Source organism: Squalius cephalus, assembly GCF_949319135.1.
Source record: "Squalius cephalus genome assembly, chromosome: 14".
Lineage (NCBI taxonomy): Eukaryota > Metazoa > Chordata > Actinopteri > Cypriniformes > Leuciscidae > Squalius > Squalius cephalus.
In genome coordinates this window covers 16932217-16949909 of record NC_137135.1, presented here as the reverse complement: position 1 = coordinate 16949909, position 17693 = coordinate 16932217, and the positions used below count along the sequence as shown (strand labels likewise).

The following is a 17693-nucleotide window of genomic DNA, read 5'->3' as shown; positions in this document are numbered from 1 at the left end:
GCACCCAAAAATGAAAATGATCCCATGAATTACTCACCCTCAAGTTATCCTAGGTGTATGTGACATTCTTCTTTCAGACGAATACAATCAGAGTTATATATAAAAAAAAATGCCCTGGCTCTTCCAAGCTTTATAATGGCTGTTTCTGTTCTGAAGTCCATGAAAGTGCATCTATCCATCATAAAAGATCTCCACACGGCTACGGGGGTTAATAAAGGCCTTCTGAAGAGAAGTGTGAAAAGTATTCATATTTAAAACTTCATTTAGTAAAATAACTAGCTTCCAGCTAAACAAACATCCGGATTCGACTTAAGTCTAAACGCATCTTATGCGAGTAATGCGACGTACTGCTGATATTTACGCAATGCCTTGACACTCTACGCTACTTCTGACGTCATAATATTTCCATAATAAAATATTATTATTATCATAATAAAGAGGTAAGTTGCGCTTTAGGCGCAAGTAGATTGCGTTTGGCTGTTTGGCCGGAAGCTAGAATTTTACTTTGTAATGTGTTAAATATGAATTATTTTCTTACACAAACGCATCGCTTCGCTTCAGAAGGCCTTTATTAACCCCCCGTAGCCGTGTGGAGCACTTTTATCATGGATAGATGCACTTTTATGGACTTCAAAACAGAAACAGCCATTGACTGGCATTATAAAGCTTGGGAGAGCAACATTTTTAAATATAACTCCGATTGTATTCGTCTGAAAGAAGAATGTCATACACCTAGGATGACTTGAGGGTGAGTAAATCATGGGATCATTTTCATTGTTGGGTGAACTATCCCTTTAACATGATTTTACTGTGGAATAAAATCACTAACTTTTTCTGTGTTGTTATAAGCAGTTAACATTTACTGCCATGACAATGTAACATCTAAAACACTAAACTGACCATATAAATAAGAGAGCAACTTTACAGCTAAATTAATATACCAGTGATAAAATGATAAGCTTTACATTTCTGCTTTTTGTGAATCCTTTAATTAATTGGCTCCATTTACTTCCATTGTAAGTGAGTCACTGTAAAAAAAAAAAAAAAAAAAAAAAAAAAAAACTAGAAACAAAAGTGTTTTTTTTATTTTCTTGCTGAAAACGCAAATAGTTTTACAATCAGTGACTGAATAACAACATCATTAGTGCTGGTTTTCCTGTATATTAGCAGAATTGCAAATGTGATATTGTTTAATAAAATTTAAGTTGAGGTAATGATTCAATTACCCTTTCATAAATTGACCAATCACTTGATTCATTCCTGAATGAATCAGTCCTTTTGAAATAATCAGATGATTCAATGACTCACTTCTACTGGCAGTTTTAGTTTGACTAGTGAAATATAAATAACTTAAATGTCCAAATTTAACTAAGGCCTACTCCTAGCTCAGATCTAAGCCCTGTCTGTGAAACCGGGCCTAAGTGTTTTTCAGTTTAAGCGGTTTAGAATGTCCTACTGTTTTTCTCTTATTTTGTTCCCTCTGATTTTGTTCACAATTTTTTTTTTCACGTGACATAAAACATATTGGTTACTAATGTAACCCCCGTTCTCCGAAGGAGGGAATGGAGATGTTATGTCAGAACTGACTGATGCAGTGGGATCTCACCTGAGAGCCCAATCACCTTTGAGTGGTAACAAAACAAGCCAATGTACATTGGCAATGAGTTTTGCATGGCAAGCCACACCCCTACATACAGGTATATAAGGCAGCATGCAACTCACTCAATCAAGTTTGCATGTAAGTTGCATCTGTACTTGGTCTGACGGAAGGACACACTTCCCAAGGGGAAGGTCGATAGCTGCTGTTCCTTTCTGTTTAATCTATACAACCATGACTGGTTGAATAACACCAAGGACAAGTGCCGAATCCAGATGGAAAGGGACACTACGGAGACCACACCCTGCCTGTAGGGAGGTAACATGTGGAAATACACATATGGACTGACCCTCTGGGCAGTGCTACATATGGAAGATCCCTGCTGTAGGTCCTTTCTAGACAGGGATGGAACCATTACCAATGCAGAGACGGGGCAGAGTGGAATCTGCTCAGGGAAAGACACTGGTTTACTGACAGGGAAACTGTACCGTGGAAGAATACTCATATAAAGCTGGGACCAAGATGGGTCTTGTGCATGTTGACCACTAGGGTCCCACCTAGTGGCAGGTGCAATCCTGCATGAAATCCATCTGGGCAATTAACATGGGGCCATTATGGAACCCGTGGACAAACCTATATGGATCCCATTTTTCAGCCCATTTCATACCCATATGGGCCCCACATACAATCACAACATACAGGGCATCTAACCCAGTACAGGGGCTGACCGACCAGGCATGCACACGAGTACTAGGCCTAGCATTGGACGCCTCCGCTGTGTCTGACTGCCGAAGGATGCTTGGAGAAAACTCCCTCCAGAGTTCGCCAGGCGTTTGTACTTGGGAGGAAACCAGCTCCACACAGAGATTGTAGAATCTCGCAAATGTTAAGTTCAAGTTCAAGTTCACTTTATGTATATAGCACATTTACAACAGCCACTAGGCTGACCAAAGTGCTTTACAGAACAACCAGATGAATAATAAGAAAATAATACCTGCATAACAACACATAAAACACAAATAAAAGCAACAAACCTAAGAGCAACCTAAAAACCGGAGTAGCAAAACAGTATCAGACTCAAATATAAAATAGTAAAACAGAAGTGGCAAAGCAGTATCAGACTCAAATATAGAATGGAAAAACAGAAGTGGCAAAACAGTATCAGACTCAAATATAGAATGGAAAGACAGGAGTGGCAAAATAGTATCAGACTCAAATATAAAATAGTAAAACCAACCTAAGAATAAAGATCAATATGCTAAAGAAAACAGGCAGGTTTTTAATAGAGACTTGAAGACAGACAGGGCAGGGGCCTTTCTAACCTCTAGAGGCAGGGTGTTCCAGAGTCGTGGCCCTGCCACTGCAAATGCACGCTCCCCTCTATGCTGTGTAAGGATGAACAAGTTCTGAGAGATAGGCAGGAGCTAAGTTATGTAGAGATTTTTAAAAAAAAGTACAATTTTAAAATCTATTCTCTGGCAGCCAGTGTAGAGCTTTAAGAAACAGAGAGATGTGGTCATATTTGCAACACTTATAAGTCTGGTCGCAGCATTTTGGACTAACTGAAGACGAGCAATTTGAGAACTTGATATACCGCTATATAAGGAATTACAGTAATCTAGCTGAGACGTTATAAATGCATGAACAGCCATTTCCAGAATTTTCAGAGTGAGAAAGCCTTTGATTTTGGACAGTAGACGAAGTTGGTAGAAACTGGAACTGATTACGGATGAAATTTGTCAAATTTTAAAGGCTGGTCAACAAGAACACCTAAGTTCTGCACTCCTGGGGATTTAAAAGCTGACTCTCTAAATCAGGGCTTATACACTGGGAATTTTCATTTGGGCCGAAAACAATGACCTCAGTCTTGTCTTCATTTAGAAAGAGGAAATTTTGGGCTAGCCATGCTTTAACCTCCTCTAAGCATAGCAGAAGAGAATTTATCGCTACAGGGATGTTTCTCTTGATTGGAATATAAATTTAGTTCTACCAGAAAGACTCGGGAGAATAAACACTGTGACAATTATCCATTTATTAACAACCCAGCAAGCAATAAAGTACTTTGGCATAGGCCCCGTCCGTAGCTCGCAATCTGAGGGTCCGGACTCTGCATATCCTGCCTGAAGATGAAGGCAGAGGCGCAGCCGACCCCCGTGAAGTATGGAAGGGACCATCCTGGTGGTGGTGATGGGGAGGATGGAGGGAAGAATTAGACTTGGAGGTGGTGGGGAGGATGGTGGTGAATTGGAGCGTCAGCATCTGCGAACTCAAACATGAGTAAGTACCGATCTTTTATACCACGAGTGTGATAATGTGATTGGATAGATGAAAGGTAAAGTGACGTAACAATTAAGTCTTCCCGGCAGAACTTTATGCTAAAGCTTTCATGTGTTGTCTGCGTAAAAAAATGAAATGATACACCATGTTTCCTTAGAATAGCGCCCAGAGGTAGAATGTAGAAAGAAAAAAAGAGAAGGAGCCAAAATAGAGCCCTGTGCAAGACCACAGGTCAGAGGTGAAGGTAATGATTCAGTCATTCAGTCACCAGTCAGGAGAAATTACCCATCTTTACCAAAAACTTTCTGTCAGACAGGTATGACTGAAACCATGCCAGAACAGAAGCTTTTAGACCCACCCAAGACTCTAGTCTAGATAAAAGAGTAGGGTGGTCAATGGTATCAAAAGCTGCCGAAAGATCTAAGAGAACAAGATCCACAGTATCTCCGGAATCAGTGGAGAGATAAATATAATTTAACACTCTCAGGAGGGTGGACTCAGTGCTGTGAGCAGTCCTAAAACCAGATTGAAAAACCTCATAGATACAATTATTTGACAAAAAGTATTGGAGTTGATCCAGCACAATTTTCTCCAATAGCTTAGAAATGAAAGGTGAGACAGCGATAGGCCGAATTTTTTTAAAAACATAAGGATCAAGAAGCCTTCACTAGATCCTTATGTTTTTAAAAAACATAAGGATCTAGTGAAGGCTTCTTGAGCAGTGGAGTGACCGTAGCCACTTTAAGATTGTCAGGAACAGAGCCCGTTTTGAGACACTTGTTGATAAGAGATACCATAACTGGCCCAACCGAATCAATGATTCATTTTAAAAATCTCGGGTGAATGATATCATTAGGACAAAATGAAGGTTTGAGCTTGACAGTCACGTCCTTCAGTGTCTGGGGGTTGATAGGATCAAAAACCTCCCAAAAACCAGAAGCAGGTGTCAAGATTGGGGGGACAGTTGAATTAGGGCAGACACTAAGTCTTAAGTCTTTGGAAGTCTTCACATAGAGTATCTGAGGCAACAGACAATGTGTTAACAGATGGATTTACAACAGATTGAATGATTTGAATGACCTTTGGGTTAGAGTGATTGGATTCAATTAAGTTAGAAAAATAAGCAGCTTTCGCAGACTTAGCAGCATTCTGGTATGATGTTAGAGAGTCTTTGAACATTTGCAATAAGACAAGTAGCCTGTCCCGCTTCCATCTGCATTCAGCCTTTTACAAATTTGTCTTTGGTGACGAGTGTAAGAGTTTTGCCACAGTTCAGATTTTGGTTTGCACTTGTGAGGCTTAAGGGGAGCAGTCACATCTGCTACCTTAAGCCAGGCAGAACTTAAAAGGCTAAGATGTTGATCCGCATCCAGGTCATATAATGGTTGATCCAAGTGCAAGTGTGAGCATAGTTCAGCAAAGCACAGATCGAAGTTTGTGCTAAACTGTGGAGAGTAGAACTGCAACAATGTTACAGGTGCAATAGTGAGTTGAGAGAGCTCCGGAAGAGACAGTGAGAATAAAATAGGCTTATGATCGGAGAGCAGAAAATCTGAGTACACAATATCAGTGACACTGAGCCCATAGGAGAGTACTAGATCTAACGTGTGGCCCTGAATATGAGTAGAGTTTTTAATCCACTGCGATAGATTAAAAGCATCTATTAGATTAATAAACTCCTGCAACAAGGAATTTGACAAACAGCAAACATGAATATTAAAATCGCCCACCAGTAGAAAGTGATCATAATTTGTGGCAATATTGACAATAAGTTCAGTAAATTGCCGTATAAAATCCTTAGGAGAATGTGGAAGGGCGGTATATCACCCCTAGACAGACAGGACTATTCCAGTCTAGGTGGAGAAGCTGAGCTTCAAAACTGGGGAAGGCTGTTACAGGGACAAGCCGGCAGCGTGAGGAGAGAGAGTTATTTAAAATTGTTATTATCCCACCCCCGCGTCCATTCGGACGAGGAGAGTTAAAAAAATGTACAGTCAGCTGGAACCAGTTCTGAGAAGGGTGTTAAAAGATAACTGTCGCCAAAATGCAACCTAGGGTCTTTTTGTTAATCTACCCGAGGCAAACTTTCATTTAAAAGCATAATTAGAATGGAAACGCCACTTTTAAGTTTGGCCGTATTTTCGTTTTCGGTCAATTACCTTTTGAATGGGAGTTCTTTGGGCACTACTATGATAGCATCAAAAATCGCTATTTTTAAAACACCAAGAAGGCTCGACACAACATGAAACTTTGCTTGAAGTATCACCAGGGGCTCTACACATGGACTCGAGCATTGAGAACATTGTCTGTGTACACAGAGTTTACTAAAAAGAAAGATTTTGAACAACTCACAGTAGCTGTGTCTGCCGGCATTTTGACAGTCAAAAATTTTGAGTAAACTCTGTGTACACAAACAATGTTCTCAATGCTCGAGTTCATGTGTAGAGCCCCTGGTGATACTTCGAGCAAAGTTTCATGTTGTGTCGAGCCTCCTTAGTGTTTTAAAAATAGCGATTTTTGATACTATCATAGTAGTGCCCCAAGAACTCCCATTCAAAAGGCAATTTGACCGAAAACGAAAATACGGTCAAACTTAAAAGTGGCGTTTCCATTCTAATTATAGTTTTACATGAAAGTTTGCCTCAGGTAGATTAACAAAAAGACCCTAGGTTGCATTTTGGCGACAGTTATCCTTTAAATCACCAACCTTTATCCAGGATTCTGTGATGAACATAAAATCCAGGTTATGAGATGAGTAGAAGTCATTTAATAAAAAGGTCTTATTCACCACAGAGCGGGCGTTGATTAATGCCATCTTAGGCGGAGGAATAGTGGCAGGAGATGAAGACGCTCTTCTTAATGAGCGCAGATTTTCGTGATTAACTCCTTGCCGCCGGGAGCAGAGGCCAGCTCTGTGGAGATCAACCCGAGTGATGGGACTCAGGTGTAGGGGAAAAACAGGACGGAGACACTGGTAAACCGAGCGAGTCTCAGTTTCCTCAGTTTCGCGAACATTGGCTTGTTTTGTTACCACTCAAAGGTAATTGGGCTTCTTAGTTGAGAACCCACTGCATCAGTTCTGACGTGACGTCGAACGTGACTGACTGATAGGGAACTATGAATAAGGTTAGAAAAATCAACCAGAAATGTACTGTCTGGACAACATCACTTTCTGTGGATCTGTATAAATAAGTAAACAAGCACCAAAGGAGAAAAAAAAAATGAAAGAAAAATAAAAAAGTGTGTAATCAGGTCACTATTTATTTATTTATTATTATTATTATTTTTACAATTAATATATTTTTGTAGTTATGATCAGCTCTAAAAAATTAATCAGGTAGAGAATTATGAGTAAAACAAACAGTAAAGCCTGATTTAAACATGGACTCAATCCACCTACCTCAGTCCATTCATTGTTCTGTGCATCATAGGACTCAACACTGTTTAAGTAGGTCTGACCATCATAGCCTCCGACCGCATATAACCTGTCTCCCAGCAAACACACCCCCACTGCATCCCGGGGGACGCTCAGGGAGGACACTGTGGTCCATGTGTCTGTTTTGGGGTCATACCTGTGAATGCAGTACAGAACATATGAGACGAAATACAACACAATAGAAAAACAATGCTAGCACTTTCAATATAAGCCACTGAAAAAAAAGAGAGATAATTACACAGAGCATGTAAACAGCATTAAGTCTGTAATCTAGACAGTGGAAGCCTTTGAAAGCACAAGGACTATGATTATCATCTCTAACAATGAAATCTATTGTGCTTTCAACACGTAGAGTAATGCGTTTAAGTTTCTGATGGCCTTTGTTCATTAATTAATGTATTTTAATTAAATTTGTATTGTGTTTTAGCTACTTATTTCAGTTATTTACTTACACATTGGCTCCAAAATGATTTGCTCTTAGACACTGAGCCTTTTTTCCTCAACTTTTTCACCATTTGATTTAACATTTGATAATGTTAACAAGGTTTACTCCACATTGGTATAGGCTGTAGTTCGAATCATCACCAGAAGGAGGCGTTTAACACCAGATTACTGAACTACTGTGGCTTCCAACCACATTCCTCAATAACAAGGTAACAGTGATTTCACAGTGAAGTAAGGTGTGTCCAGATTTGCAAATAAATGTGCAAATTATAGTACTTGGCACCCTTAACTATCTGCCAATACTCACAACCTGCTTTTGTGGGGTGTTGTTGTCATTATTGTGAAGATAATTATGTGTTGGATTTCTTTCTTCCCAGATGTTGTGTCACTGTAGCTTACCTCTCCACACAATCAGACAGACGAGAACAATGGCTTGAAGCTGGTGCATCATGTCCTCCGACTGCATACAAGAAACTGTTATATGTGGCCACACCCACTCCTCCCCTCCTCTTTGACATCGGTGCACACATGCTCCATTTGTTGGTGTGGGGATCAAAACATTCCATTGATCGCAGACAGGAGCTTCCATCACGACCACCGACAGCAAACAACCTGTAATTATGTAAAGACAAAAAAACATTTGCAGCTTATTTTACTGTAGTACAGTGAAGTATTTCAGAGTGAAACAGGATGCTCAATGACTTTAATTTTTTTGCAAGTAGGAAAATGACACAATTTCCACATTTTATTGGTTGTCTGGCATGTTATTGAAACAGGAGTTTTGTAGATAAACAAAGAAAATGTTTTCTCATTAAAGTCAGCATGAAACTGAAGTTGTTGTGGTCTTTTCTTCCCTATTGTGACGTATATCCATGTCAAACGGCTTCTCAAAAAATAAAAAAAGAATGTATAGGGTGGGACTTGATTTTGTCCATCGGGAATTGATGTGATCATTGGATCATTGTGGTTTGCTATTGCTGCTGTTTGTGGCTGAAGAAATGTCAGTTTTGATTCATGGTGCCTTTAAAGTAGACATGGCCTGTACTTGTACACCTATTACATAGATAGAAAATAGCTGCCAGGGGCCATTGCCAAGGTGGCTTCTGAGTGAACTGAAGCCCTGAATGTGAGTTTACAATTAATTACAGACCACTGCCCTCCTGCATCACCACAGTCAGAAATTAACTTTTTTATTGAGCGGTTTTATTTGCCCCCTGAAACAGAAATTGAAGTAATCTTTTATCTAAATGTCAAAACTTGCTCTTCTTGCATATGTCATAGACATCAAGTGAGCCTATCACAAGGCTGCACTGCAGTTAAACAAACCACATTCATACACAACAATCAAAAAAAGTTTTAGTCCTGGAGTTTTAGTCACACATCACAATACATTAGTAAAATCATTAGCAACTTCCATTTTTATATATATAAATGTTTTTTTAAAAGCAATAATTGCATGGTTTAAGTGAGCACAGTAAGACCACATGCCTTAAGAAAAATAAATAAGTTAAAATTTCATGTTAACTTTAAGTGAAATATGAAAGAAATGTGTATTTTTCATTTTCAAACTACACACTGATAAAAACGAAATATTTGAGATAAGTGGTATATTTCAGATGAGGGTTTGTGAACTTCTTTCGCTTTCTTTCAGGGTTCTGTGGATTACTTTGTGAAATGTAAAAATTCTTAAATATTGTGGTTAAAGTTTATGGTCAAATGAAACAACATTTTCTATTATACTTTTATTTTATTTTCCATTATTGATTTTATAGGCATAAAAACCCTCAATAAAAGACTCACTGTCGGACAACACATTGGTGCAAAGAAACCTTGGACGTGACCAACGTATTAAGAAACTAGGTTTAGCATAATACACTAATGTTTTTCAATGAAGGATATTATAATGTCAATGTCAACTTTATGTATATAGCATCATTAAAAACAAAGATCGTTGACCAAGGTGTTGTACAATTTGTCTGAAGAAATCAGATATGATTAAAAGCCAGAGAAATGTTTAGAGCTTTGCTTTTAAAAAAAAATAAGTAGGCTTTTCCAAAGTTTTGGTGGAGCAATGACAAAAGTACGATCATCTCTAAATTTTAGCCAAACCTGGGGAACATTTATCAGTCTCTGGTTGGATGACCTTAGAGACCTTACTAAGGCCTTTTACAATGTTATTAATTTCGAGCATTTTTATATCAGGGAGACCTTGGGTTTGCAGATAGTCTTAGCGAGGGATCCCTGGGTCAGAAGAGGCTGACAATCCCTGTCCTACAGAGATTCAAAAAGTTGTTCTGTTGAAAAGACTGATCAATTAATCACTTTGAAAAGTAGGACAGTGGGCTCTAGAGGTAGGCTTGAAGGGTTTGTTTTTGACCTGGTCACAGTCATCAGTCAATGTTCTGCTAGATTCAAAACCAGCCTCTGTTTTTTTGGATAAAGCTAACAGCAGCTCGCCTGCCACTCAAGTGACTTTAATGTAAAAGACACTAGAGATGCTTTGGTCTCAGAGCCTATTAACTCCCGTCTGGCTGTACAAGGTTACGCAGAGTATTGGATACAGAACCTAATTCAGACCTCATCATGAGGAGAATCCATGGAGGAAAGCGATCAGCCACAGCACACTGCACATACTGTATACTGCTGTTGATAGAAACGTTTTTGTTTTTTTACTTTTTGAGTGAATTAAATTCCAAATTAAAATGTTTTATTTACATATTACAATATTACTACAGTAGTAATATAGTGTAGTATCCCCTGTCTGAATTTAGATTTTTCAGTTATTCTGTAAGGAGCAGTGATTTTTTAAAATTGTATGGTAGCACAACAATCCTACAAAAGAAAATAAGAACAAATGAATTCCTTACTTTCCATTGAGAGCAGTGACTCCGACAGTGCTGCGCGGGGTGGACATACTGGCCACATAATTCCACTGCCTCGCCTGGGGGTCCCACCTTTCTACTGTGTTCAAATAGCTCCATCCGTCATGGCCTCCCACTGCATACATGGGCCCCTCCAGCACAGCAATTCCTTTTTGAAGAAATAAATAAATAAAACAAGTAAAGAGAAAGACTCTGGGCTCAGCTTTTGGTGGTGCACGGCATACATTCGACAAATGCACAGTCCAATATTAATTGTCTGTCTTAGTCTTTGTATTGTAGTGAAACTGGCAAATGGCAAAATTCAAATGGCAATACTATGGATTTAATTTCCATAGGAGCACTTCATCAGTAGCTAAAGACATTCTTCCGGTCTGACTCTGAGGACGAGAGCCCTGAGACGCTGTGGTAAGCATTAAGTATTCATGGTGCATCTCGCTGCTCCCTTTACAGAAAAGGTCCCTCATGTTTCTATTATAAATCTCTGGCTGTCGCTTTTGGGGGCTTGACATATAAATCGTCTCCTGACCGACATTTTGTTTCTGATATTGCAGTGCACTTTATAGACCTCAATGAGCAACCTTTGAGTGTCAGTTTTATGGGATTATTGTACAATACATTTTCTCATCTACGAGTTTAAATTACCTGCCATATTTTTTATGTACATTTTTTATGGACAGCCCAGATTGCCTTTATTAATTTACACGGTTGTTTTGATGTGTGACCACCCGGTTATTTTTATAGTTATTTCCTGATGCATGGGTGTTAAAGTGTCCCATCTTATTGAAATAGTTGAGCAGCAATAAGGCTTGCTTTTATTGTATAGCACATACACTTAATTTTCTATTCAATTTCAATTGTCAATTTAGGTTAGTGTATTTGGTGCTTAAATTATCAACTTTCACGAGTAAGATTCAATGTCAAGAAAGCCAGCACCATTAATGCAATTTTTATTGTATTCAATTTTTATTGTAATCAATTTTTTTTTTTTGCATCTGTACTTAATATGTTAAAGAGGACCTAATGCTGGCGACACCTGCTGGTCAAGATGTTGTACATGCAACAATAACAGACAAAACATGTAGGCTTTAATGCCACCTTTTGCAAACTAATTTTCATGAAAGTGTAATCTATTAAATGTAATCTACAAATCATTACGTTGCTGAATTCACGTGCCTTTGCTAGTTCGATACACCCTCTGAACCATTCGAAATAAAGCTTCATGGAGCTGTGTTTCAAAATCACCCAATCACTAAACTAGACTTGAGTGGAGGTGTTTATTTGTGTCCAACAGAAAACGTTGTTCAATATAACAGGTTCAAGTTGTGTTACTTATCTCCTCTACAAATTACTCCCTAATGCACCTACCCTTATATGGAAATTAAAGCAAATTGGCTTAATAAATTAATAAATATTCATTTATGAACTTTACCCTCATAATAATAGTATTTCTTCTTCTTTAACAGCTGATTAGCAATGTATTCCTTTCAGTTAATAAGTTAGGCCTACCGGATGAACTAGCTTCATTAATAATCATGAGCAAAGCCTTATAAATCACAGCATACAGAATGGCGTTATAAATGTGAGGTCGTTTCTGTTCTCTTTACAGAAGTTATGTTTAAATGTTGTTTCCCTACTCTAAAAACTACAAAGCTTTGATCATAAAACTAAACATTTAAATATCATCTTACTGAGACATTATTTGGAGATATAGAGAGACAACTGATATTTAGATTCATTTTATGAAAGAAGTTTTCTTTACTGTTATAAATATCTCATTGATTTACATTGCAAGCTATCAGTATTTCATCCTGCATTGCAACTGCACCAAATTGCATATTTTTGCTCCGTTTTGGCCTGTTTTGTTGTTGTTGTTGTTGTTTTGCCTCTCAAATGTGAGTTCCATATTCTCATTTATCATAATATATGAGCCATAAAAGTCTGATGTATCAAATGATACTCAACAAAAACAAAAGCAAATTGTTTTTTTTTGTCTGAAGGTTCAGCAAAATATTCCATTTAAATTTTTTTTATTTTATTTTTTGAGTATTTAATACCGTCAATAACAGAAGCAGGTAGTGAACATTACTATGTAACAGTTAATATATGAACATGCTGTGTAATAAGATTACACAAATATCTGAAGCATTCAAAGAACGCACCTAATCCGTGTCTGTGGGTTGACATTGGAGGCATGGTGGACCACACTTTAGTGATTGGATTGTAGCACTCCACCATGTTAGAGGTCTTGAGCCCATCCCTTCCTCCTACCACATAGAGTTTGTTGTCGATCACTGCCACCCCGAACTGAAGTCTTCGCCCATTCATGATGCCAACCTGGATCCATTTGTTTGTGCGAAGGTCATACTTCTCTATTGTTGTAGACCCTAAATGTAGACAGACTCTTAGTTTATTGTTAGTTGTATTTGCATGCTGCACTGCTAATAGCTGTCAGTGACAAAAAGTCTCTCAGAGACAAAATCAAATAGATAATGACTTGAATTCTGATAAATAATGGTCCACCTTTAGAGGCGTCCATCCCTCCAACAGCGTAGAGCGATCCAACAGTGGATTTCCGTGGTTTGGTTCTTGGGCTCTGTAGCATGGGACGGCGCTCTGGTAAAAGATGGTACTTCATGGCTTCCATCAGGAGCTTCTGGCATTCCAGGTCTTCTGAAAACATCTTATTGTTTTCCAGATCAGCAAGAAGCTAAATCAAGAAAATAGTGCATTAACATCCAACAGAAAAAGGGACTAAACAGTGGAATGTTGAAGAATAACATTTATTCATTGCATTCAATTGTATGAAACGACCAATAGTCTCATATGCATGTTATTGGCAAACCTGTGGCGGTAAAAGGGGGAGTCGAATATACGCCAGTAACACTCCTAGATCCTGCTGCCGGGGCTGCACATCATAGCGAACCCACATCATCAGTGCTTGAAAAATCGTTTCTTCATCTGGAACATTGATTTCATCACTGGCCAAAAGCTTGGCAATTTCCATTGTGGGTAGCAGGAGGAACTCCTGATTCTGAATGACCTCTAGAAAGTGTTCCTGAAATATTAAGCAATTGTATTTGCTTATATTATGAATCTGTGAGACATTGATAAATGCAATGAGACATTGAGTCCTGAACTACATGTGCAATTCCAAAATAGATTTATTTTGGCCTATTTAAAATATCAGTTATATTTTATGATTTTAAATATTTAAATGTTTTCTCGCTGTGTCTAATGCAGCAATCCAGTTAAGTCTGACGTTACAAGTAACCACTTGTACAACAAACACTTCTTCAGATTCCAAACGCAAACTTATATACACTAATGTGCTGTAGTACTACCAAAAACGCATGATTCTAATCTTTATCTCCATACCGTGTGACCCTTTTTTTTTTTCTTTTTTTTTTTTCTCAATAGTCATTCTACTATCAATAGCAGTCAATGGAGTGTTAGTAGACTGTCTGCTTAAAGGGGACCTATTGTGCAAAATTCAATTTTACATGGTGTTTGAACATAAATGTGTGTCGGCAGTGTGTGTACAACCACCCTATAATAGTAAAAATCCACCTACTCCACCCAAAGTAAGAAATGTATTCTTATTAAAGCTACTAAAGTTATTCAATCAAGAGCAGTGAGTGATTTTCTATTTTTCTTTTGTTGTTTGATTCATATTAACAGCATATAGCAGTGGGTACTGTATATTACGCTGCTTTCACTTTAATACACAGATCTAATATACACATGCAATTTCTTTCCCTGGTGTTTATGTTCACAGACATAACCGACTGTGTTTATGTGAACTTTGTGTGTTTTTGACATAACCTTGTCTGTATTTAAAGTTTAAGCGCAATAAGACGTGAAAGAGAACTTGGTTTAATACTAATGTGATGCGCCGTCTGACATTGAGATTTCTGTGCGCATGCTTCGGATGTGTGCGCTCAGAAAACCATATATCAGAAGTTTAAAATGATATGGCTTTAAAATGCATGCAAATAAAAAACTGTCATTATGAAGAAGAACTGCAATGTCACATGAGCGTGACCACGATAGAAATGATAATCAAAACCGGTGTTTTTGTTTTTGGCAGAGTATCCGATGCGCAGTTTTCTCATACAGGCTCCACCTTCTTCTGGACAGCGGGGTGGGGAGCAGCAGCTCATTTGCATTTAAAGATACATGCACGAAAACAGCATGTTTTTCATTCCACTCAAAAATGAAATATATTTACAACATGGTATAATAAATTATCTGTGGGGTATTTTGAGCTAAAACTTCATAGACACATTCTGGGGACACTTGGGACTTATATTACATCTTTTGAAAAAGGGGCATAATAGGTCACCTTTAATATCTGCTAACACTTTATTTTGATGGCTCCCCAATAGACATTCTACTGACTACAAGTAACTTTTAGTCAACTTTTTCTACTAACCCTAAAAATATAACCTAGTAGTCTCTAATGAGAGTTAGTTGACATGTAGTTGCAAATTACTGAGAGTTGGCTGACATGTACGTAGTTGCAAAATTAGTAGAATGTCTAAAGTGGATTATCGAAATAAAGTGTAATACCTTTACTTTACTATTTTTTTCAGGAGTCGTAAAAATATTGGAGTTTGTGAGCATGGAGAGTGTAGTGCATAGCATGATTATTATTATTTTTTAAAGCTTCGTTTAAAATAGTGATATGAATGATTAGCGCTCACATACTACTGTTAAGATAGTATTTTCACTTGAAAGGGAGTAGAGGTTTGGACCTGAAAGAGTATTCGATATGTCACGACTTAACAAGTGGATGGCACTGACACAAAATATAACATCTTTGTTTTGAATGATGCATTTTTGAGAATCTACTAAATGTTTAAAAATATGTCATATCAGCAATATAATGATCTGCTCCAATGCGTCCACAAGGACACCCGAGTTGCTCTCTGATAAAACCATTTTGCAAGGATCAACTTGTAGCAAGTGAAGAGGATGCCGGAAATCTCTCTAACAAGCTTGTTCATTACTTATGGCACTTCCAGAGTCTCCTTTGTGCATCAGAAGTAATCCCCATTGATTATGTTGCAAATAAGGGTAGTAAACATCCTATTGATCATTAATCAGATCTAAACAGCATCATCCCTGCTAAAGCCGTGCCTGGGCTCTCGGAGCTTAGCTCAGACTCACATAATTAAATGAGTACCATGCATTGATTTTCAGCCCCTCCTCAATATAGATTTAAACCCTACTTCTTCTGGTGACATTGATATAGATTCATTATTCGCAATTACCATCACAAGCACCCTGGCAATTAATTGAATACATTAATTCTGTTTCACTGCAAACATTTATTTAAAGGCCTCTCAGGGCATATATTTCAGGCAAGGGCATTAAACTGAACAGCAAGTAACAGGTCCTGCAGCAATAGTGTGAGAGGCACAAGGCTCCGTAAGATCTAAATGGATTAAATTGTAAGGGAGGATGTGAGAATTTAATGGGTTGCGCCAAATCTAATGTATTTATGAGGGGAAATTTGACTTAGAGCAGTGTTTGTGTTGTCAGTCATTTATCTAAGCGTTGTCTCAGTTGCTTTATTCTGCACATGCTTTTCCTCTTGTGACTGCAAACGAATCTCCCTTTTACATTCAAAAGAAAATACATTGACTTCCAGCATGCTACAGGCCATAGATGTCTTGAACTGAGACATTAACCCATGTAAGACTGCAGCTTCTTACACACACACACACACTCACAAAAAAAAGATGCAATGTCAGGATGAGACAGAAACGAGGAAAAACAAGCTAAAAAATAACTTTATAATCTAAACACCACAGCAAGCAAACCAGGAAGCTCTGTTAACGCTGTGTTCATTACCGAAGCGATGGAACAGGAAATTTTCTGCTTGTGTTCTCTGATTAGATTAACCTCTCTGCTCTGGAAAGCCCTTTGTAAACAGCCTGTGCAGATGTCCTTCAGGAGATAACGGCTATCTTCCTAAGTTGTTTCCGCACTTGGGCAGAGAAATGCCCATCAAGCAAATGTGCTCTGTGGATCCTTGGGCTCCTGAGAATACTTAATGTATTGGCATTATTTAACCAAAGCTGCTTTTGCTATATTTCTCACATCAAAGAGCTCTGCACACCCCTTTAGACTGACCGCATGCTGAGATACAAAATGTCACATCAAGTAATTTTATGCTTGGAATTCTCTGTGTCAGTGACTAGGTTTTAAAACTTGTGGTATTTCCTGTTTTTCAATATGCAGGAAAAAAGTTGACAGGTACAAGATTTTATTTTAAAGTTTACCTCAAAATGAAAATTCTGCCACCCTAATGTTGCTTCAAACCTTTATGAATTCAGTTTGGTCGATGGAACACAAAAGGAGACGTTGAGAAGAATGTTCATGCTGCTATCTTCCATACAATGACAACTGGAGTGGTCAAGCAAGGCAAAAAAAAAAAAAAAAAAAAAAAAAAAGATTGCTGAAAAAATCAGTCCACATGTTTCATGCACTACATTCTAAGTACTCTGAATTCACATGATATATTTCAGTCTGTAATTTACTCAAAATCTAGCCTTAAACTTTTTGATTGACAGTTCTGATATCCATTTAACTTTCCTTGTATGGAAAAGAGCTGCTTGGATATTCTGGGATAAATTTCTCCTTTTGAGTAAGTCATCTTACTTTAGCAGTAGTTTCTTACATGAAAATACAATGTCTAGAATTGTACTGTGATAACAGTGTCATTTTCTGTGATAACAGAAATTTTAATTTAATAAATAAAATAAATAAATATTGCGATATAATTTAAGATAATTGGGTAAGCATCTTTAATTTTCTTTTGAAATCATTGTGGTGATTAGTTTTTCTTTTTGCTGGGATTTTAGACCTTTGTCACTTTTAATTACATTTAATTTAATTATATTACATTTTCTTCCAGCCAATGTAATAGTGATACAAAACACAGAATTGATTTTGATCTTAACTTACAATCTATAGTATCTATATTTCCCTATACACTGTATGTGGAAATATTGTGTGTTATAGTACAGAAATAATTCATAATCTTTTTACA

General features: G+C 37.7%; 1 protein-coding gene and 1 long non-coding RNA gene across 2 annotated transcripts in view; one reads left to right on the top strand and one right to left on the bottom strand.

Annotated features, from left to right (window-relative positions):
• Positions 1-7939, top strand: part of LOC307171120 — a 52585-nt gene extending 44646 nt beyond the window's left edge. The window contains exon 3 of the long non-coding RNA XR_013823496.1: positions 7876-7939. This is a non-coding gene — a long non-coding RNA (uncharacterized lncRNA). The remainder of the gene's footprint in view (positions 1-7875) is intronic.
• klhl4 (kelch-like family member 4) overlaps positions 1-17693 on the bottom strand; it is a 44139-nt gene that overhangs the window by 2007 nt on the left and 24439 nt on the right. The window contains exons 6-11 of the mRNA XM_079892530.1: positions 13479-13691; positions 13157-13343; positions 12796-13020; positions 10622-10784; positions 8154-8366; positions 7275-7446 (exon numbers count right to left, since the gene is read on the bottom strand). Of these exons, the coding sequence (XP_079748656.1) occupies positions 7275-7446; positions 8154-8366; positions 10622-10784; positions 12796-13020; positions 13157-13343; positions 13479-13691 (1173 nt within the window). The remainder of the gene's footprint in view (positions 1-7274; positions 7447-8153; positions 8367-10621; positions 10785-12795; positions 13021-13156; positions 13344-13478; positions 13692-17693) is intronic.